The sequence below is a fragment of the Hemiscyllium ocellatum genome, chromosome 37, assembly GCF_020745735.1.
Source record: "Hemiscyllium ocellatum isolate sHemOce1 chromosome 37, sHemOce1.pat.X.cur, whole genome shotgun sequence".
NCBI classification, from domain to species: Eukaryota; Metazoa; Chordata; class Chondrichthyes; order Orectolobiformes; family Hemiscylliidae; genus Hemiscyllium; species Hemiscyllium ocellatum.
In genome coordinates this window covers 13,434,483-13,458,691 of record NC_083437.1, presented here as the reverse complement: position 1 = coordinate 13,458,691, position 24,209 = coordinate 13,434,483, and the positions used below count along the sequence as shown (strand labels likewise).

General features: G+C 37.7%; 1 protein-coding gene across 7 annotated transcripts in view; it reads left to right on the top strand.

Moving 5' to 3' along the window:
• Nucleotides 1–24,209, top strand: part of mtor (mechanistic target of rapamycin kinase) — a 474,957-nt gene that overhangs the window by 182,828 nt on the left and 267,920 nt on the right. For all 7 annotated transcript variants that reach the window (XM_060852056.1, XM_060852057.1, XM_060852054.1 and 4 more), the window contains 6 exons: nt 920–1,049; nt 6,210–6,460; nt 10,414–10,500; nt 12,822–12,989; nt 16,225–16,337; nt 18,312–18,474. In XM_060852056.1, the coding sequence (XP_060708039.1) occupies nt 920–1,049; nt 6,210–6,460; nt 10,414–10,500; nt 12,822–12,989; nt 16,225–16,337; nt 18,312–18,474 (912 nt within the window). The remainder of the gene's footprint in view (nt 1–919; nt 1,050–6,209; nt 6,461–10,413; nt 10,501–12,821; nt 12,990–16,224; nt 16,338–18,311; nt 18,475–24,209) is intronic.

Below are 24,209 nucleotides of genomic sequence, written 5' to 3'. Positions count from 1 at the left end.
AAATCCTTCCCCTCTGACCTTAAACCTATGCCCTCTTATTTTGGACTCTCCTGCCCTGGGGAAAAAAAAACTAATTGAGGATCCCGTTGTATTCTTCAGTAGCCTTCACTATCCACACAAGCATCAATTTTGGTGTTATCCACAAAATTGCGAACCATACCTCCCAATATTCTCATCCAAATTATTTGTATCAATGATGAGCAGCAGCGAACCCAACACTGATCCTTGCGGCTTATCGCTAGTCACAGGCCTTCAGTCTGAACAACAACGCTCTACCACCACTCTCTTTCTCCTACCCTTAAGCCAATTTTGTATCCAAATGGCTAGCTGTCCTTGGATCCATGAGATCTGAACTTACTAACCAGTCCACCAAGTGGAACCTTGTTCAAGGTATTGTTGAAATCTATGTAGAAACTATCTACCACTCTGCCTTTATTTACAATTGCACAAATTGCCATTCCCTGGAATTTAAAAAGTTTAAGAAGTATTGTGATGCAAGTTGGCAAGATGTTAGAAGGAATGTTAGATATATTATCAATTTAGAACAACTCTGGTAGATAGAAATTATATTTCTACTATTTGACCATTAGTTTAAAAAGTACAGCAATTTTCTGGGACTTCCTGCAGTGAAATTAGGAAACATATCTACATACAAAGGGTGATAGCAGTTTGAGACAACTCTGTTCCACAAATGCTAGATTATTTGTACATTTTAAGTCCAATCTTGATAGATTTTTTATTAACAAAAGATATTAAGGGGAAGAGGCAAAGTCATATGGTTTGCTCGAGAGGCTAAGTAACCAATTCCTGTTTTATATATTTCCATCTCAAAAGCTGTCAAGAAAATATGAGAGTTGTCTTTTTCTCTAAGAACACTTTTTCATTTTTAACAGTGAACATGTCGCATTTTACTCCATAGGCTATCCGTGTGTTGGGGCTATTGGGTGCCTTAGATCCATACAAGCACAAAGTTAATATTGGGATGATTGACCAGTCGCGTGATGCCTCTGCTGTCAGTCTGTCAGAATCTAAATCAAACCAGGATTCAGGTATGAATGTGTTTAACATTAAGTATCTATTGTTTCACATTGACCTGAGAGTATGGTTGATACTGATTCTAATAATAAATAATGAATAGTCACTTCACTTGGCATTTTTATTTATTTTCAGTTGTTTATTTTTAACCTTTATTGCATTAAAATTTTAGTTTTGGATCAAGTAAGATGCAAAACTATCAAAGCATTCTTTGATGCTTCTGTAAAGTTTTTCAGGATGAAGTGTGAAGCATTAAACTTAATACAAAAATCAGATTTTTTTTCTTTTATGTGAAGCTAAACATTGGCTCTGAACAATTTTGGGATGAGAGTTATCTGTAGATTTGGGACCTATTTGCTAATGCAATAATATTTCAAGGTTAGCACTTTATCCATAAAAATATTGATAAATTGTTGATCTGCTTCATCCATTGTTTTTGTGAACCATTCTAAATTTAAAGATAAAGAAATTCCTTTGTAGACTATTCATTTTGAACCTCAACATTGGGTATATTAGAAATTTAGATGCATTATTATTAACTATTTTTCTACAATGAAATTAAAAGAATTTCAGGCTTCTCCTGTGGTACTTCAATTATTATTTAATTCGCTAAAGATGATGCCAAAACACCACCAGTGTGTTGTGTTTAAATCTGCTTTCAAGAATTTTTTTTTAATACTTAAGTTCTGAGCTGTTGACTGTAACCTCATCACAATATTATTTTAAGCATATTCTAAATTTTTTTTACTTTGTTTAATCTCTCTTGTTCTGGGTATATTTACTATCGAGTGTCTTCATGAAATTAATACCGTTTTAACCAATAAAGTTAAAAATTCTTAACTCTTTTGAGTTGAAGTTGAAGCTTTGTTGTACAGTTAATATGTCCAAGACATTCAGGACAAAATCAGCTATCTCTAGTCCAAGTATTACAGATGTTATGCAAATTCATATGTTTACATTATAATTTGTTTTGTGTTCCAGGAATGGAGAGTGTTGCTCTCTTTTTACTCTTCATTTGATATATGTTCTCATTTCTCCCTTCCCCTTTTATGTTGAACCTACATTGTTCATTTTTGGTAACATTTTCTAATTAAAAGAGCAATGTGTAGAGTCATGGTAATAAATTTTTAGCAAAATATACTGTCATGCCAGCAGCTTAGCTCTCCAGTTTCTTACCTTAGTAACCAATCTTCACGAATAAATTAAATCCAAATGCTGCAGGCTATTTGACTCCGATCGCATGCCATTAGGCCACCAATGTCCCCAGTGATAATATGCAGCAGAAGCCATTAAACACCATCTGGTGTAATAGCCCTGGCAAAGTGCTCCTCATCAATGTCACATTATGGAGCTTACACTGTACTCTATAAGTATAATGTGTCACCATCAATCAAGAATTGCATTTAAAAAGTATCTGAACAGATGAAATTAAAGGATTTAATTTTTCCTGTTTTTCCCACTTATCTATTTAGCTTAACTCATCTAAATGTAGGAATTATGATTGAGTAATGAAGTTGTTGTTACTCTGCATGAGATCCACAGAGTGTGATGTTTAACACTTGGATAATGTTATTTGTAGCTTTAAGCCTTAAAGATCACCAGAACCTTTTTTATTAACTCAAACTTCAAACTCTTAATTACACTTATTAAACAGCTCAGTAGTTAATTGTTAACGTCAGTTTTGTGATTTGGATCCAAATAAATTTGCAACATAATAGGGTGAACTACTGAATTAAAATATATTTATCTTCCTTTCTATAAACAAAATAGACACATTACTTGTGAAAATTGCCATATACACTGTTGACTGATTAGCTTTGGAGATCAGTGAAAAATTAAGTCAAACTCCTCATGTACATGGAATACCATGAAACAAGTCAACTTGATTAACATCTTCTTCTTCAATATCATGAATGAAAATTAGTGCAACATACTGGTGACTTTCTTGAATGATTTTTGCTTAACCATGAAGAGGATCATCTTGCTGCAAGCAACGCTTGTATGTAAATGTCATCAAAACAGCAATCAAAAACTAATTTCCCTTCGAACTTTTGACCGGAGGAGGAATTCACCCAAAGAAATTAAGCTTTGTGGCTACAATGAACAGGTGATCTGTATAATTTATGGCACAGGCAGCGCTCCACAGCTGGGTGTAAATGTGCCCTGGCCTTATATGCTTTCAAATGCACATTGGATACACCTTTTTAATGCATATCATTTCATCCACACGCACTTCAGGAAATCAAGCTTCTTATTAATTATAAACTATGTAGTTATATGATGTCACAATCTCTTGAACTATTAACATTAAATGGCCTCCATCTAACACGATATGTTGGGATAATGCATGGAAAGATTTGAAACTTGTTATTAGTACTTCTTTAGCAATAATTATTGGCAGTAGCAATGGCAATGGCAACTATTTGCCAGGAAGTATTTTGCGAGTAGCTGCAATTAATTGAGTTCTGAGGTGGAATTTGGGTTATAGTCACAGTTTCAAATTTCTGTTAATCCTCTGTCACAATATCACATCATTCCTGAGCAAGTTAAAGTGACTCCAAAGAAGTATAAAAATCGGGTATCTCCAACCATAGTAAGTTTGTTTTAAGTCTGTTGTTTTTGTAATGGTAATACTTTCATTATTCTGAAGTAATATTTCAGAACCAACTATCAAGAAGAAAAAAGAACCTAACTTATCCTAAAATGCAGCTAATTAAAACATTTCATCAGTTCTTTTGTTTTTGCCATTATGCATGTAGCTGACTTGCGAAATATGCATAATATCAGATTAAAGCAGCTTTTGCTTTGATTCTTGCCTTAACTTTTCTGAATTCTAAATTCATTGCATTTCTACTCCGTTGAGGCAAGCTTCACTGCTGTGCCTGGAGATTGTTTGAAACCCGATGTTAATTGACATAGCTGTGCATCTTACTGAAATATTTGTATCATCGATAGTCACAGGTGAGGTGCCTGAAGACTGGAGGTTGGCTAACGTGGTGCCACTGTTTAAGATAGGTGGTAAGGACGAGCCAGGGAACTATAGACCAGTGAGCCTGACATCGGTGATGGGCAAGTTGTTGGAGGGAATCCTGAGGGACAGGATGTACATGTATTTGGAAAGGCAAGGACTGATTATGGATAGTCAACATGGCTTTATGCGTGGGAAATCATGTCTCTCAAACTTGATTGAGATTTTTGAAGAAGTAACAAAGAGATTGATGAGGGCAGAGCAGTAGATGTGATCTATATGGACTTCAGTAGGTGTTCAACAAGGTTCCCATGGGAGACTGGTGAGCAAGGTTAGATTTCATGAAATACAGGGAGAACTAGCCATTTGGATATAGAACTGGCTCAAAGGTAGAAGACAGGGTGGTGGTGGAGGGTTGTTTTTCAGATTGGAGGCCTGTGACCAGTGGAGTGCCACAAGGAACCGCAGTGCTGGGTCCTCTACTTTTCATCATTTATATAAATGATTTGGATGTGAGCACAACAGTTAGTAAATTTGCAGATGACACCAAAATTGGAGGCGCAGTGGACAGCGAAGAGGGCTATCTCCGATTACAACAGATCTTGATCAGATGGGCCAATGGGCTGAGAAGTGGCAGATGGAGTTTAATTCAGATAAATGTGAGGTGCTGCATTTTGGGGAAAACAAATCTTAGCAGGCTTATACACTTATTGGTAAGGTCCTAGGGAGTGTTGCTGAACAAAGAGACCTTGGAGTGCAGGTTCATAGCTCCTTGGAAGTGGAGTCTCGGGTAGCTAGGATAGTGAAGAAGGCGTTTGGTATGCTTTCGTTTATTGGTCAGTATTGAGTATAGGAGTTGGGAAGTCATGTGTGGCTGTACAGGGCATTGGTTAGTACATTGTTGGAATATTGCGTGCAATTCTTGTATCCTCCTTATCGGAAAGATGCTGTGAAACTTGAAAGGATTCAGAAAAGATTTACAAGAATGTTGCCATGGCTGAAGGATTTGAGCTATAGGGAGAGGCTTAACAGGCTGGAGCTGTTTTCCCTGCAGCATCGGAGGCCGAGGGGTGACCTTTTAAGAGTTTTTTTAAATCATGAGGGGCATGGATAGGACAAATAGACAAAATCTTTTCCCTGGGGTGGGGTTGTCCAGAACTAAAGGGCATAGGTTTAGGGTGAGAGGGGAAAGATATAAAAGAAACCCAGAAGGCAACCTTTTCACTCAGAGGATGGTAAGTGTATGGAATGAGTTGCTGGAGGAAATGGTGGAGGCTAATACAATTGCAACATTTAAAAGGCATCTGGATGGGTATGTGAATAGGAAAAGTTTGGAGGGATATGGGCTAGGTGCTGGCAGGTGGGACTAGATTGGGTTGGGATGTCTGGTTGGCATGGACGAGTTGACCGAAGGGCCTATTTCCGTGTTGTACATTTCTATGACTCTAAGAGACTCCCCCTTTTTTTGTTCCCGTTTCTGAGGTGCAAACTGATCATGATGAAACAAGCAAAGCTATCGGCATGACAGGAGGGAATTTATTTTTCTTACTTACAAAGTACAATAAAGTAGTGGTAATAAAAATGGTAAATTTTAATTGTTTCATTTGATTAGATTATACTTCCTCCTTTTTTTAAAAAAAAGTTGTTTTGTCATATGGACATTCTAAAAAAAGCTGTAGCTGATATCCAATTCCCAGCTCTCCTGAGATGCTAGTGGAGCTTGCTGGCAATTAAGAATCAAAGTTGTTAGTGTGTATCTGGGACCTCCCTAAAGCATGTTTCCTTCTCAAAAGGATGCCAGTCAACCAGTTGAGTTTGTAAGGAAATCTGAGTTTCACGGGGATTTGGAACAACTTGCTTTTGTGGTTAGGTTAAGCTAGTTGATGTATGCTTTCCAGTTCCAGTAAAAATCCAGTTACATCAACAATTGCCTGTTTTGTATGTATTCGCCCATTGCTGCTGAATTATTATGTTATGCTTTGTTGTGGAAGTACTTAAGTACAATACTATTCAGACCCTACATTAATTCTTATTTTGATTTAAATAGGGCTTTAAAAAATAGTTTGTGAAGGTACTGCTGTATAGGTAACTGGGATGTGGTCTTGACAGCATAGTTTTTTGATCCCGTGCACAGCTTATAGTGTTTTAATGTTCAGAATTCGCTGTATATAACTTACAATTTTAATATTTATTTTCTTGATTATAGCTGATTACAGCACTAGTGAAATGTTGGTGAATATGGGGAATTTGCCATTGGATGAGTTCTACCCAGCTGTTGCTGTAGTGACCCTCATGCGTATCCTGCGAGACACATCACTCTCAAACCACCATACAATGGTTGTTCAGGCAGTCACCTTTATCTTCAAATCTCTGGGTTTAAAATGTGTCCAGTTCCTGCCTCAGGTCATGCCCACGTTTCTGAATGTTATTCGAGTCTGTGATGCCAATACACGAGAGGTAGGTTTAGTGTCGATCAAAATGATTTTGAGTCACTAATCTGTGAAATTTGAACTTTTAAAAATATTGATGCTTATGAGTGCTTACTTGGAATTTGTGGAACAACTTTGTAAGTACTAGAGGTTTTAGAACCAAAGAATAGGCTCTTGTATTATGAGGAAAATAACAGAAAAGTGACTTTCAGACGTTACAGCAGTATCTTGTGAAAATATGATCACTAAATACAAGAAAGTGCAAGACCTATGTCAATCAGTAAGGATGTGGAGATGGGTGAGATGCTATTTTAAATTAATGAATTTAGTTTCCACAGTGAGGAGACTATCTTCAGCATGCTGAATAGATAAGATCAAATGAACCAAATCAATTTTTGATCCTTCACAGAACTCCACAGAGTCCACAGAACTTAGCACAACCAATCTGGGAATAATTGTATAATTCTTCTACAATTGGAGGAAGGCCAACTTTAATGATATTAGGCAAGAACCTTCAAAAGTTGATTGGGGGTGAATGCTCACAGGTAAAGAGGCAGCTGAAAAATGGGAAGCCCTCAAAACTGAGATAATAAGAGTCCAGAGAAGTATGTTCCTCTTAGGATGAAAGGCTCGTAGGTGTAGGGAATGCTGGATGGCTGGAGAAATTGAGGATTTGGTCAAGAAAACGAAGGAAGCGTATGTCAGGTATAGATAGCAGAGATCGAATGAATCCTTAGAAGAGTACTAAGGCAGTAGCAGTATACTTAAGAGAGAAATCAGGAAGGCATAAAGGGGACATGAGATAGCTTTGGCAAATGGGGTTGAGAAGAATCCAAAAGGATTTTATAAATACATTAAGGACAAATGGGTAACTAAGGAGAGAATAAGGCCCCTCAAAGATCAGCAGGGCAGCCTATGTGTGGAACCGCAGGAGATGGGGAGATACTAAGCGAGTATTTTGCATCAGTGTTTGCTGTGGATTTTATAGAACATGGAGAAATAGATGATGACATCTTGAAAAATATCCATATTACAGAGGAGGTGGTACTGCATGTCTTAAAATACATAAAGGTGGATAAATTGTCAGGGCCTGATCAGATGTCTCCTAGAGCTCTGTGGAGGACAAGGGAAGTGATTCCTGGCACCTTGCTGAGATGTTTATATCATTGATAGTCACAGGTGAGGTCCTGGAAGACTGGAGGTTGGCTAACATGGTGTCACTATGGGCTGAGAGGTGGCAGATGGAGTTCAACCTGGATAAATGCAAGGTGATGCATTTTGGAAGGTCGAATTTGAAAGCCGAGTACAGGGTTAAGGATAGGATTCTTGGCAATGTGGAGGAATAGAGGGATCTTGGGGTGCAGGTACATAGATCCCTTAAAATGGCCACCCAAGTGGACAGGGTTGTTAAGAAAGCATATGGTGTTTTGGCTTTCATTAATAGGGGTATTGAGTTTAAGAATCGTGAGATCTTGTTGCAGCTCTTTCAACCTTTGGTTAGACCGCACTTGGAATATTGTGTCCAGTTCAGTCGCCCTGTTATAAGAAAGATGTGGATGCTTTGGAGCGGGTTCAGAGGAGGTTTACCAGGATGCTGCTTGGATTGGAGAGGTTGACTGAGCTTGGACTTTTATCATTGGAGAAGAGGGGACCTAATTGAGGTATACAAGATAATGAGAAGCATAGATAGAGTCGATAGCCAGAGACTATTTCCCAGGGCAGAAATGACTAACACGAGGGGTCATCGTTTTAAGCTGGTTGGAGGAAAGTATAGAGGGGATGTCAGCGGCGGGTTCTTTACACAGAGAGTTGTGAGAGCATGGAATGCGTTGCCAGCAGGAGTTGTGGAGGCAGGGTCATTGGGGACATTGAAGAGGCTCCTGGACATGCATATGGTCACAGAAATGTGAGGGTGCATACATGAGGATCAGTGTTCGGCACAACATCGTGGGCTGAAGGGCCTGTTCTGTGCTGTACTATTCTATGTTCTATGTTCTAAAACTAAGGGTGATGTTGATGAAGCATTGCTTTATAGACTGGAGACCTCTGACCAGTGCTATGCCGCAAGGCTCAATGCTGGGTTCACTACTTTTTGTCATTTATGTAAATAATTTGGATGTGAACATATGAGGTACAATTAGTAAGTTTGCAAATGACACCAAAATTGGAGGTGTAGTGGACAGCAAAGAAGTTTACCTCCGTATACAATGGGATGTTGATCAGATGAGCCAATGGGCTAGGATTGGTAGATGGAGTTTAATTTGGATAAATATGTGGTGTTGCATTTTGGAAAGGCAAATTAGGGAAGGACATATCCACTTAATAGTTAAGGTCCTCGGGAGTGTTGCTGAACAAACAGATCTTGGAGTGCATGTTCATAGTTCCTTGAAAGTGGAGTCTCAGGTAAATAGGATAGTGATGAAGGCGTTTGGTATGCTTTCCTTTATTGGTCAGAGCATTGGGTGTAGGAATTGGGAGGTCACGCAGCAGCTCTACAGGATATCAGTTTGGCCACTTCGGAATATTGTATGCAGTTCTGGTCACCCTCCCACAGGAAGGATGTTGTGAAACTTGAAAGGGTTCAGAAAAGATTTACAAGGATGTTGCCAGGGTTAGAGGATTTGAGCTATAGGAAGAGGCTGAACAGGCTGGGGCTGTTTTCCCTGGAGGAGTGTCGGAGGCTGAGGGGTGACCTTATAGAGGTTTATAAAATCATGAGGACATAGATAAGGTACATCGACAAGGCCTTTTCCTTACGATAGTGGAGTCCAGAACTAGAGGGCATAGGTTTAGGGTGAGAGGGGAAAGATTTAAAAGGGACAAAAGGGGCAACATTCTCTGGCAGCTCATTCCACACACGCCCCACTTCTTCATGAAAAAGTAATGGAGGCTGGTACGATTGCACCATTTAAAAGACATCTAAATGGGTATATGAATCGAAAGGGTTCAGAAGGGTATGAGCCAAGTGCTGGCAAATTAGATTAGGTTAGGATATCTGGTCGGTGTGGAAGAGTTGGACCATAGGGTCCGTTTTCTTGCTGTACATCTCTATGACTGGGATACTCTGTTTCTGTGCTCTTTCCCACCACTCATCTTTATCAACCATGTTATCCTGATGAGAATTGAGGGAGGAATATTTGAGGGGAAATGACTAGCCTTTCACGTGCAGTCCTATTTTTTTCAAGTAGCCCTTGACCCTCCTCCCTACTACAAACAAGCAATTGGACATCTGTAGTTGTCAACAGTAACCAACTGTGATGACAGTCTTGATATAGTGCTGATTTAAAGCAACAAATTCATGTCAAGTGGAGATGAAAGGAAGATCTTCTGTAATGTTGATGGTTGGTTAAAAAGTACCTACTTCCAGGGCAGGATTAACGCAATGAGCAAGAGTAACTTCCTGTTTACTTGAAATAAATATTTTAAATATAGGAAACAATTTAGTGTGTTCCTAATATTAATTAAAATAAATTTTGATATATCATGCGAAAGTATGGTAGTAAAAACAGAAAAAAACCTTGCAAAATCTGCAAATACATAGCAAGTATGTCAACATCCAATAAAAGAGAAGTTAATATTGTAGTTATACCACTTACAAGATTCTAGTGGGTCTTCTCTGTACTTTCATTATTTTTTAAAATGGAAATGATGTAACCTTTCTGTTCTGAGGAGATTTGGTTTTAGAATTTGATTAAAAACTGTACATGACATTAGTTAAAATCATCGTGTATAAGTTATGATCCAAGGCTTGGTTTTGTGAGTTTGTAATTTTGACCTTATTTTCTATTTAAACATGTTGGATAAAGTTCTGACAGACTGGTGCTTTCACCAGATCTATAATTCAACACACTTGTAACTGGTAATCAGTTGGGACTAGAATTTTGAGTTTAATACTTAAAAGTAGAATGTATTCATAGAATGGTTATGGGCAAAACAGATTATTTCTAAACCATATGTATAATTGTATGTTTTCTTTATCAGTTCTTGTTCCAACAGCTGGGAATGCTTGTATCATTCGTGAAAATTCACATCCGACCTTACATGGATGACATATTTGCTTTGATAAAAGTGAGTACTGCAATTGTTTAGTCATTTGGGTTCATTTCCACTTTTTATGCTCTTGGTCCTTAATCCTTCTTGACCTCAATGTTGAGATTGGCTGAGTGACTCTTGCGTTTATTTTTGTTAATGTCTGGTTATTCTTGGATTCCCTCTGTAATTAACTCAGATATGATCTGAAGAAGAGTAATGAGACACAGTGTTAACACTGTTTCTCTGCTCAGATACTGCCAGACCTGATGAATATCTCCCAACAATTTGTTTTCATTTTGGATCTGAAGCATGTGCATGATTTTGCTTTAATATAATTCTTTTTACTATTCCTTTGCATAATCAGTTTCTAACTTGGTTACATTGAAAATAATACTTATGGTGCTTCCCTGATGGATTAGTCAACTACTTAGACCAAAGATGTTACAGGTTTAATCCTTATCTTGTGAGAGTTCGGTGATCTTTTTGCCAGCCAGATGAGACAACTTTTTAAACCATTAGTTTGGCCGCAGATGCAATACTGTGTTGAGTTTTGGTCACCATATTATTAGAGATTCACCAAGATGCAGTATCACTTATGAGGAAAATTGGATAAGCTGGAGTTGTTTTCCCTGTAGTAGAGGAGGCTGAGGGACAAATCTGACTAAGGTATGCAAAATTGAGATGTGTAGACAGGATAGATCATGACAATCTTTCCCCCATGACAGACATGTCTAAGATTAGCTTGGTATAAGTTTTAGGTGAGGAGCAAGTGGTTTAGACAGGTTCTGAGGAAAAACCTTATCATGCAAAAGGTGATAGAAGTACAGTAAATGTTTTCTGAGTGGGTGGTGCAGGCAGGTACACTTGTAACCTTTAAAAAGACAGGGTTTAGTAGGCTATGGCAATAAATGGAATGAGTGTACTTTAGTGTTTATTGGTCGCAAAGACATGGTGGGTCAAAGGACATATGATTCTGTGATTCTATATTGAGTTGCCTGTTTAAGATTGCAATAAAATAAACCTTGCTGGAAACGCACAGATGTGTTTTTAACTGAGAATAGGATCATGCTTAATTTGTTCGTATGATGAATATACAACACTTACTACTGAGGTCTACACAAGAGAAAAACACAGCCACATAAGTGAAATTGGGGTCTGTGCCTCAGAGAAGGGTCAAAAAGAAAATGAGCACGTTAAAGAAAAGAAACAATCCCATTCTTTACTGTCAGACTAAGATAATATTCATGTTGAAAGACACTTTGAAAAATATAGCATCGGATTCTGTACATGAAGTGTGCATTAAGCATTTTATTCAGTGAAAGAGTAGAAAATTCTTGTTACTTTTTTGATAATACAAGCTGATGTGATATAAATGTTTTGTATATCTGTAGTTACCTGATTTCAAAGGAAGATGTTATATGACAACCGTGTTATGATTTCCATGGATATGTTGACGTTTGAACTTCATCGTTGGACATATCTCTGCCATATAGGCTAGGTGTAATGCTAGCACTCCTTGAATACTGGGTGCCAAGCAGATTTCATGATGTTGCTGAAGTATTCCAAGCTGTTAGGATTACTGTCAACTCAGTGGACTTGTTTTTAACTTAAGACTGAATTATCTTGAATTGTGTGCTATATGATGGAAATACACTCACTCACTCATTTATGAATTAATTACCTGTTTACATTTTATATGAAAGGTATTAAATTCAGTGCAAAACATTTAGAATTTTTTTAAAGTCAATTTGTAATCTTTAACAGTAGATTGAATATTGTAGTAGTGCTTTTTTGTCTGTTCTTGCTCTTCCTCCACTCATTGTGCTCCCTCCACGCATTATTCTCTCTGATGTGAAGTGAATGCTTTTGTTTTGTGTACCTTCAACATTTCTATGCAGTTGAGCATTGCTTTCCCCTTTTTAACATAGCTTCAATTGTCCACTTGTCATATTTTAGATGGTTTTCGTTATGAAACACTGTCATTTGTAAATGTGCTTTTGTGCTTCTGCTATCATGTAGTCATCTCCAGTATGTTCATTATTTCATCCTTTTATTTTTAACTTGTTTTTTTTGCAGGTATTTTCTTTTTGTAGTATTTTTATAATTTATATTATCTTGTCTAGTAATCACATCTCAAATTTATATGAAATCTTGCATCAAGTCTTTTAATACTTAAATATAAAGTCGTAGCCATGAAGTACTTAGCTTATTTAAAGTACTGCACTACAATATAATTTATTTATAATGATGACTGTGTACTCATTGATTATTTAAGCTTATTCTCAATATGCACTTTTTTAATATAAAGAATAAGAATTTAGAGTGCAATAAAATTAATTATCTTTAAATGTTTGCAGGAATATTGGACGCCTAACAACCAAATGCAGAATACGATCATCCTGGTTATTGAACAGATTGTTGTGGCTTTAGGAGGAGAGTTTAAGCTTTATCTGCCACAACTGATTCCTCACATGCTGCGTGTCTTCATGCATGACACCAGTTCAGGTCGCAGTGTTACAATCAAGGTGAGCCATTTGGAGTTTTGATTATATTTGCTGATGGAACTGCTGTTTTATAGCTGAAATGCTCTCAGCCCCTTATAGATTTATTTTGATGCTGTAAAAGCTTTCAAAGTTTAATAAACTCTTGTGTATTACTATTGTTATCTATTCCAATAGTATGCTTTGAAGCTTATTAAAAGCATAAAAAGTAGGAGCAAGAGTAGCTAATTCAGTGCCTCAAGCCTGCCCTATTATTGTATAAGATCCTAGCTGACATGACCAGGCTTCATTTCTTTTGCCTGCTAAGTCCTCCTGGCTCTTCACTCCTTGATATTTGTAAAATCCATCTACCTCCCCTTAAGTACTTTCGATGTTCTAATGTCCACAACACTCTGGGAAAGTGAATTCCAGACACTTGCTATCCTCTGGAAAATAAATGCTTTTAAGTTTTAGTTTTAAATGAGTGTCCCCATATTCTGTAATACTGTGTCACCTAGTTTGAGAATTCTTCATTGGTGGAAACATCTTCTTAACATCAACCCTGTCAAACTTCCTCAGAATCTTGTATGCTTCAACAAGATAACTCCACATTCTTCTAAACTCTAATGAATAAAAGTCTAACTTATTTAGTTGTTCTTGATAAGTCAACTCCTCATCCCAGGAATCAGCGTAGAGAAAATCTTTTGAACTGCCTCCAATGCCAGTTTATTCTCTCTTCAAGACAGTGACCAAAACTACATTCATGCTCAAAGTACGGCCTCACCTACACCCTCTTTGATTGAAACAAGGCTTCCCTATTTTTAAATTCCAATCCTCTAATTGAATTTGTGGTCCTTGTCATCTGTGTGTATGTACTAGGTGCACATAGATGACAAGGACCACAAATTCGACTAAGGCAACACATCAAGCATAGGACAAGCTAAACATAGCACAGCCAGAGAATTACTAGAAGCATGGCACTCAACCAACAACTTCATCAACAAGCACATTGACCTAGACCCAAAATACCAGCCACTACAACGAACAACCGGAAGCAGCAGAAACTGAACCAAATAAATTTCAGAAGACACAGTACAGCAGCGCTTCACAGGAGGCTCCAAAGCTCTGAAGTGGTCAGAGATAGGGGGTGAAGCGTCTGCAAATCAACTTCCCAGCTTGGTGAGCATACCGTCAACTACGACAACTGGCATCTGATCTACAAATCTTTAAACAAACCTTGAGTTTCTCCCGTTTAATTCTTCCTAACAAAGTGTGTGACCTCACACTTTTCCCCATTTAACTCAATTTTCCATGTTTTCCCTCAGTGACTCAACCTGTCAATACCCCTTTGCAGATAACCTCATCACAACATGCCCTCCCACCTGTCTTTGTATAGTCAGCAAATTTGGATACTTTAAATTCTGCCCCTTCCTCCAAGTTGTGAATATAAATGTAAATTGCATTTGACAAAAAACTTTAATACCAACTGTCTTCTATATATTAACCAATCTTCAATCAATATTACTATTCACAATACTGAGAGTTCCTATCTTGTGCAATAACCTTATCACTTGCCTTCTGTAAATCTAGATATACTGCAACTGCTGGTTCCCCTTTATGAACTCTGCATGGTATATCCTCAAAGAACTCCTGCAAATTTAGGGATCGTTATTTCCCTTTCAAAATCACAAATACTCTGATTACACTCCACTTTTGAAAGGTCCTGACAATCCTTGATAGTGAACGCTAGCATTTTCCCAATAACAGATGTTGGCCTATAGTTTTCTGTTTTGCGTCTCTTTCCTTCTTGTACAAGGACACTATATTAGCAGTTTTCTATTCTGATGGAACCTCTCAGAATCCAGTGAATTCTGGAATATTTCGACCAATGTGGCCTCAATTTCTGCAGTACTTCCTTTAGAATTATGAAGGCTATTGGTATATTTAACTCAATTTTTCAAATGATGCAAAGGAGAATAAAGAAATGATGATTACCATATTCAAAGTGCAACACAGTCGTCAGCCCACATAACAATTACTGCCTACAAAGCCATTTGTGGATAAAAAGGTGGAAGTTAAAAATGAGCATGCTTATACCTTTGTGATGCACAACGTGCTCTGGATTCATGAGGCTTTACTGATGTTTATTTTTCAGTCAGATTGGCTTTTCCAGCAAACCAAATTGTAAGGTCATTGCAGTTTCAGAAAATAGCATTTTAGAAAAATCTGCACTTTCTCATTATTTTAAAAAATGACTAATTTGTCATAATCCTCTACCTTTTAATCATAATAAACTGCACATATTACTAGATTGGGCTTGGCCTGTGTTATATGTCAGCAGTGGATGTTCCTTCTATTATTGACAAAAGGGGTTTGCTAGATGAGAAAACAGTTATTTAAAATTCTCAATGTTATTGAGTGATAAGAGTAATTTAGTAGAACAAATATTTATTCCTCTTTATTAAGTAATTATATAGCCCACTTTGTAAATGCGTAATGGTCCTGGACAAGTGTACTCTAGTCCAAATTCTTATGTTTATTCAGGCTATTTCACAGTTCATAGCATTGTGGAATTTTACAGTACAGAATGAGATCTTTTGGCTCATTGGATTGGACTGTTCTGTCGCCTCAGGACCTTGAACCCCAGGGATGAAGATAGTTATCCCCAGTCCTGCGGGATTCCCCCAGCTGTTTGTGGGAACTTGCTGTGCACAAATTGGCTGCCACGTTTCCAACATCACATAGTGCACACATGTCTTGAAGTACTTTGTTGACTGCAAATGATCTCAAAATGTTTTGAAAAACATTCAATGCAAATCGATTATGTTACCGTGAAGGTCCCACGTTCTCAATTTTGCCCCTTTCCTGAGGTGTGGTGACCCTTAAGATAAGCTTCCTACCAGTCGTGTCTCTTCAATGAAAGAGCAGCCTTATGGTCTACTTGGACTATGGTTATTTTACCTTTAGTTTTTCTTCAGTCTCTCTATAAACAGCCAGCCTCTCCACAAGAGGCACATCTCATCACTTGGACTTCAGTTCCAAAATGGAGAGGAAACAGAGAGAGCAGTTAAAGTAGGGGTAAATCAGAACAGAAGAACATTCAAACCCACCAAAATCTAAAGGTTGGAAAATAATTCTGTTTAAAGTGATTTTGTTTGTCACCTAACCTTTATGGGCAGAGGCAGCTTATGTGTAACAAAGAATATGATGATGATGATGATAATGAAAATGTCAGTGCTCTTGTTGTGTTTCCTCAAACTATATATGCTTCCTTTTGCAGTTACTAAATGCAATACAGCTTTTTGGAGCGAATCTGGATGATTATCTGCACCTTTTGCTCCCTCCAATTGTTAAACTGTTTGACGGACAGGAAGTACCGCCAGGACCTAGAAAGTAAGTTTACAGTATATTTTCAGTTTGATATTTTCTAAAGCCCATTCAAATATACGATTTGTTTTACTGTCATTTGTATCCATAATTCATTTTTCTTTAAAATTAGTATGGAGATATTCAGGTTTGTACAGTAGCTCAATAGTTAGCACTGCTACCACACAACGCCAGGGACCCAGATTTGATTCTAGCCTTAGGTGACTGTAGAGTTTTCACATTCTCTGCGTGACTGTTTTGTTTTCTGCTGAGAGCCCCGGTTTCCTCTTGCAGTCCTAAGATGGGCAGGTTAGGTGGATTGGCCATGCTAAATTGCCCTGTAGTGTTAGGTGAAGGGGCCAAATGTAAGGAAATGGGTCAGGGTTGGTTGCGCTTCGGCAGGTCGGTGTGGACTTGTTGGGCCGAAGGGCCTGTTTCCACACTGTAAGTAATCTAATCTAATCCAAAATGTGGGGTTGGAGGGATAGGGTGGGTGTCTGGGTCTAATTGGATGCTCTTTGGAGGGTTGCTGCAGATTTAATGGGCCAGTTGGCCTCTTTCTACACTGTTTGGATTCTGTGATTTGTTTTTTCCAAGTCTTCCACAGAAGAACTTTCTTTTAGTCACTGCAAATCCAAAATAGATTAGTCGTTTCTTAGCGTAATTTCAGCTTTGTTGACCGAGTTTTCAATTTACACATTGAGAATTGCTGCTGTGAGGGGTTGGGGTGGTAGTGGGGAAGAGTTGTGTGACGAAACTTCCTCCCTACACCAATTAAAACCATTGATACATAGTCTGCTATCAAAGTACTACTGAGGGTAATAACATTACAATTAATAGTCTTTGTTGTCAATACTGTTCCTTTTGGCTTGGTTTCATCCAAAACCTTACGTTGTGATCCCAGCTGATGATAATACTGGTCAAGTCAAATTCCAGAATGAAATCTGGCTTGATAAGATTTTATTTTTCATTTAGTTGGTTAATGTGGTGGTTAATCACTGAGACATATTCATAAGAGGCTTCAAACTTTTTTTTAGCAATAGAATAGTAATTTATAACACAAAAGATGATGTAGAAAATGTGAGCTTCCTATATATGGAAGATCATTAGCAAGATCTAATATACACAGCAAAATGAAATTTCAACCCATTTCCCAGTGATATCTGTGACGGAGACTCAAGTGCAGAAAACATAGATGATATCTCAATTCTGTAGAGTTCTACTTCACTGACTGCTGCAAGTTTCTTGGTCTTAGATTGTGGAGGCAATTTGACAAGTCCTTTCCAACTCTGCTGACATGTACTTGTCTGCAAATCTGAGAGCATTAAGTTTCTCAGTTCTAATCATCAGCAAATTTTTAATCAAATCCTTCTAGTTTGGATGTTTCACAAATTAATGCTGTTTATGGTGATAACTTATTCCTTAACCTGCCATGAATCCTCCTGGGAGAGAACAAAACTTGCTTATAAATTCAACAGTAGTGTCTTGTGAACTGACTTGAAAAACTTGCTTTCTGAACTGAATTAAAACATAACTTGCACATCCTAGATTTTTCTGTCATGAAAACAAAACCAATGCAAGTTTGCTTATCCTAAATGTTGCAGAGTAAACATGTTTCCATTACCACTATAGGAGTTTGTAGTCAGCTGCTCTGTGAAATATACTAAATTTAGGCTACTAATCTAGAAGGATTCGGTGAACTTAATCCTTCACAAAAAAGACCAATACCCATTCTCCTCATTTTGAAATCCAATTCCAAAAAACTATATGAGCTCCATAACTTACACCATACTTGATTCTGGCAGCGTAAAACTCATGGAAAAAATCTAGCATTTTCAGATAGTACGAATGTTATAGCAAGCCTACACTGTAGTAAAATAATAGTCATCTGGTATATATAATTACTATGGTCAAATATTACTATTGCTGAAAGGAAAAACTGCAAAAATAAGTTCCACATTTGTGTTGATTAAGGAACAATTTTATTTCCTCACATACAAGGGTTGCCTTGGAGACTTTGGATCGTCTGACAGAATCCTTGGACTTCACAGATTATGCCTCCAGGATTATTCATCCAATAGTGCGCACGCTTGACTGTACTCCTGAGTTGCGTCAGACTGCGATGGACACACTTTCCTCATTGGTGTTTCAACTTGGAAAAAAGGTGACAGCAAATTCTTTTCACATGGTTTCCTAAACTATAGGTGTGAATGTTTACATGATAATTATTTCAGATCATATAGCTATATGCATTTCACAGCGCATTTTAGATTCTCAGGTATGTAAATTGTGGTCTGATGCCAGTGACGGGAACTGCTTATGGAATCTTGAGGAAATGTCATGTTTTATCTTTCAGTCTGGGACTTTAAATCCAACCCAAGTAATGTGACAAAAGAGTTTTCATTCTGCTTTGTGTGGTCTGTATTTGGATTGAGTTTGGCAATCTCAACCCAGTATTAATAAAAGCAAGAATATTGAGTGACATTGGAATGTTTGTTTTTGATGCTGGGATAAGTAACTTAGTTTAGCAGAGTTAAAAATCACTCAACACCAGGTTATAGTCTAACAGGTTTAATTGGAAGCACTAGCTTTCGGAGCGCTGCTCATTCAGGTGGTTGGGAAGTACACAATTGTAAGACACAGAAATTATAGCAAAAGTTTACAGTGTGGTGTAACTGAAATTATACTTTGAAAACTACCTTGATTGTTTGTTAAGTCCTACAGAGAGAGACACTCGCACATGCACCCTCTCACAGACTTAGACCCTTTTACACTCACACACACACGTATATACTCTCTCTCACAGACACTCTCAACCACCCCCACCCAGATAGCCACACACTCCTACAGACAGACACACGCTCCCACTCTGACACGTGCATCCTCTCACAGACTCAGACCCCTTTACACTCTCACACTCACACACTCATGTGTGTATATATATTATATACATACTCTTTCTCACAAATACTCACAACCTCCCACCTCCCCACACACGTGCTCATGCAAGCACGCACATATATGTTTGTGGGTTGAATTTGTACTTGCAGAGTTACATTGTACTTTGCTCAAAAACTGCATGTATCCATGTAAGACTCTGTTAGCTCATTTTTTTAGATTAGAATTAGTCTAAATGTTATGGCACAGACAACAGCACACCGGGGCGAACACCTTCAACACATTATCTGGGCTAACACCAATTGTTAAAGTTAACCTGAGAATGTCACTTTTTAAAGATGTTTTGTAATTTATATATGAAAGAAGTGAAATTAACATGGTCATTCTAAGACATGAGAGACTTAACAAACAATAAAGGTATTTTTTTCATGTATAATTTCAGTTACATCACACTGTAAACTTTTGCTATAAATTCTGTCTTACAATTGTGTACTCCACAACCACCTGATGAAGGAGCAGTGCTCTGAAAGCTAGTGCTTCCAATTAACCTGTTGGACTATAACCTGGTTTTGTGTGATTTTTAACTTTGTACACTCCAGTTCAACGCTGGCATCTCCAAATCATAGTTTAGCAGAGCACAAGCAATTTCATTTTATTCTGTTACCTAGGATTTTTCTCCAGTTCTAGGCATAGGAGAACTGTATGCCAATTTGCAAGTTACAGGACTGAAACCAGCTTCATTATTTCAATGGCAACATTGCAGAAGCAAAATAATAATCAGAAAAGCAAATGTTAAGTGCTTGTTGCTTAATACATCAATTGTAGAAATGTTCTGTTGTTTCAAAGATCTTAAGAAAAGAAAATATATTCAGCATATACCAATATCAGTTATATTTTAATTGGTAAAATTGATGGGTGAAGTGAAATTGCTGTTAGATTCACTTGTGAATGCTAACTTAGCAGCAGGGCAATTTGCTTTTAAATATGACCTTTGGTATTAGATGTATCATATGGCATATTATAGAGAAACAGCGAATGGTAGGTTAGCATATAAACATTGTATGTTAATAGGCAAAAAGGTGATGAGAAACAGGATCAGATTTAGGCCAATTCACCTAGCAAACCTGCTCCCTTCTACTTCAACAGCCCCCAAAATTTACCACTCTCCTGAGTGAAAATGTTCGTCCTCTTTTCATTCCTAAATGTCCTGCCCCTTTTTCTGAAGATGTGTCCCCTGGTCCTGACAGGAAAGAGTGAAGTCTAGTCAGGAATTCAAATGTTCTCTGAACCATGAGAGAGCATCTTGAACTGGTTATAAGTATTACTGAACCTCCATCCACTCCTATATTAGAAGTACAACCTTGAAGCCATTCCTTTTTATTATTGGTTATGTGTAATGGAAATTAACTAAATGTTGCCAAGCTCTAAAACTGCTGATTTTTGGCTGTGGTTATGTGTCTGGAACTACTTGAGGGTGTTTTTTTTTCTTTCACTATCTGGTAATTTTCAATGTAGACAGTAAATAATAATGTTTCACACTGTACTTTTAAGTGATTCAAAAGATAGTTGGCAGAGGTTGCTCTGTGATAAACTGAATGCCTTACGGCACTGGGAAACTATTGTCATGAGGCATGCATAGCACAATGATATGGTATGCATGATAAAAGAATTATTTTTAAACATAAACTCTGAAGTGTGTTTTACAAATGTATGCATTTTAGTTGTTGTGGAAATTTAGCTTAATTGTTCAGTCAGGTACTGGAGCATTTAAATGTCAACCGTAGAATTAAAGTCTATTCATCAGTGTTCGCCATTTCCTTTCAAAATCCATTGTGGCAACAATTATTATTAAAAATGTTTTTGTTATTAGCTTTGAAGCTTTCTTAACTCTGAGAAATTGGTCACTTTCTTAGATTTGCCTTTTCTTACTGGATGCAGTAGCTCAGAACAATATTAGGCATGGTTCCCAACTTATCCATTAGACTTTTTTGAGACACTGAGATGGAAAGAAACATTTTGAATACTGAGAGAAATTATATATTTTTCATGAATATTTTAAAGCTTAAGCATAGATTTGCCTGTAAAATGGAATAGTGTCACAGTGCTGCAAAGTGAATATGCAATGGAAGGCCAGAAGTGGATATATTTTCTGATAACTGCAGAATATTGAGCAACATTCTCAACTCCACAGGTACTGAAACAGTTCATGACAAAATGCAGCAAGACCTGTACAGTGTCTATGTTTGGGTTGACAAGTGCAAGTAACATTCACACTACATGAGTACTAATCAACCATTACCTCCAACAAGAGGTAACCATTACTCCTAAACATTCAATGGCTTGCTGTCACTGATTCCCTCATTGTCAGCATTCTGGGGCTTACTATTGACTAAAAACTGAATGGACGAACCATATAAACACTGTAGCTACCAGATCAGGTCACAGGCTAGATCCTGCAATGACTAACTCCCCTCTTGACTGCAGAAAGCCTTTCCACTATCTGCAAGGCACAAGTCAGGAATGTGTTGAAATGCTCCCCACTTGAGTGCATGAGTGCAGCTCCAACATCACTCTGCATAGAACCCGGCTTGATGAGCACTACATCCACAAAAATATAGTCCTCCACTCTATAACAGCAGTATGTACCATCTACAAGGTGCATTGCAGAAATTTCCCCAGGCGCCTTAGAAAGGGTTTTTCAAACCTCCGACCACTGCCATCTTGAAGGACAAGGATAACCGATACATTGAAACATTGTGCCCTGAAAGTTTTCCTCCAAGCCACTCGTCATCCTGACTTGAAAATATATCACTGTTGTTGGGTCAATATCCTCAAACTCTCTACCTAGTGATATTGTGACTCTACCTCTGTCAAATGGATTGTAGATGTTTAAGAAGGCAGCTTGCCACTACCTTCTCAAGGGTAGTTAGCAGTGGTCAATAAATGCTTGCACAGCCAGTAATGCTTACATTCCATGAGGAAGTTTTTAATAATGGTAAGTTGAATTTTGTACTCATGATTTCCAAAATTGATAAGGTAATGATATAGGGAACATGGTCAATCCTCAAAATGAGAATGGAAAGCAAGTTATAATATACAATATTTGTTGAGGAAGGCTGTTATCCCTGGTGCATTGGAAGCTGAGGGGTGACCTTATAGAGGTTTATAAAATCGTGAGGGGCATGGATAGGGTAAATAGACAAGGTCTTTTCCCTGGGGTGGGGGGTGTCCAAAACTACAGCACATAGTTTTAAGATAAGACTGGAAAGATTTAAAAAAGATTTAAGGGACAACTTTTTCATGCAGGGGGTCATGCGTGTATGGAATGAGCTGCTGACGGAAATGGTGGGGGTGGGTACAATTGCACATTTAAAAGGCATCTAGAAGGGTATATGAAAAGGAAGGGTTTATAGGGATATGGGCCAAATGGGACTAGATTAACTGAGGATATCCGATGACTCTATGAGGATATCTCTGTGACTCTGTTATGTATGTTAATATATTTGAGATTTCCTGCTGTGATTCTACAAGTTGAATAAAGAATGTGACTCATTCTCCAGGTTTAATATATTCTCATCAACCTTCAAAAATGTATGTCTTTCTCCAGTTGTGTTTAAGGAAAGGTTTATATTGGAGTTTGTGATGTGTAGAAAGTAGTCCACTAATGTAGGGCATCACCATATCATAAAATGACATTCAGGAGCTACTCATGGACCAGCACTAATTCCTGCATATTGTTGATCGAGTTTCATCTATTGTCTTCAACAGTCAATATACAAGCGATCAAATTTTGTGTGAAGCACCTATTAGTTCAGCTTTCCTAGTGTTGTGCATGACTGTGATTTGAAATTATAATCTCTCCAGACCCCATTGAAAACTCAGAGCTGCAGCGGTATGCAGCTGGATGTGGATTCTGCAAAACATGTCAAAGATTCTCTGATTCATGGCCTCTGTTGATTAATATTGAAGGCTAGGGATGAGCATGTTTTATATTAAACTTTTTATCAGTGAATAGGTCTTCATGAGTTTTATACTGCTAATCTATGGGGGATTCCATGTTTATTTTGGAAGCTAGATTGCTTTGTTTGGCTACTCATGATTAAGAATAAACTCCATTGCATCCCAGAAATGTTAACTAATTACAGGTTATATCTTGAAACCCCACTGCAAGGCTTAAGTAATACTCTAGACTGATTTTCCATATGCTGTTATTAGGGATGTTATATTTTGATTGCAGTGTCAAACTGAAGATCTTGTTCCCTTTCCAGTGATGATGTTGAGGCGCCTATATTGGACTAGGGTGGAGGGAGTCCGAAATCCTGCAGACACCAGGTTATAGTCCAGCAGGTTTATAGCGCTGCTCCTTTGTCAGGATAAGGCATTACTCCTTCACTACTTCGAAGGGGTAATGTTCCGAAAGCAACCTAAAACTGATGAAGAAATACTCACTGACAGGGAAGTGTGATGCTTTTACCCTTGGAGTCAATGACAGCACCCTGATGGTTAATGGTGGAGACTGAGAGTTTCAAGTCCTGGAACAGTGTTAAGGATGTCTAGTTGTAATTAGTTGTGTTTTAAACTATTAATTTAGTTCTAAAATAAAAGGCTGTGGGGCTTTCAAACTCCAGATTTGTTTTAATTGCTGGCACCAAATGAGCATTACTCCCGAGATACATGGCCTATGTGAGTCATGGGGAAAGCTGTGAAGGAAGCAATTTTTGAAACCAAGTTTAGCCTCCCTACAAATCAGTGAATATCACAAACCAATGTTATACTCCCAAAGGTAACTGTAATTGAACAAATTAAAGTCCACATTTGTATGTACGTGCTTTATTTCAGTTAGTCACACCCCATAAAGCTTTCACCCCACTGATTGCTAACTCCCCATATTTAAATAATGAATTCAAACCCAATTTACTCTTCTTTAGTATAGCCAACACCTGTTTCCTCATTCCTTTAGGCCTCAACCATTCTTTCATACCATATTTGATGGTAAAATCA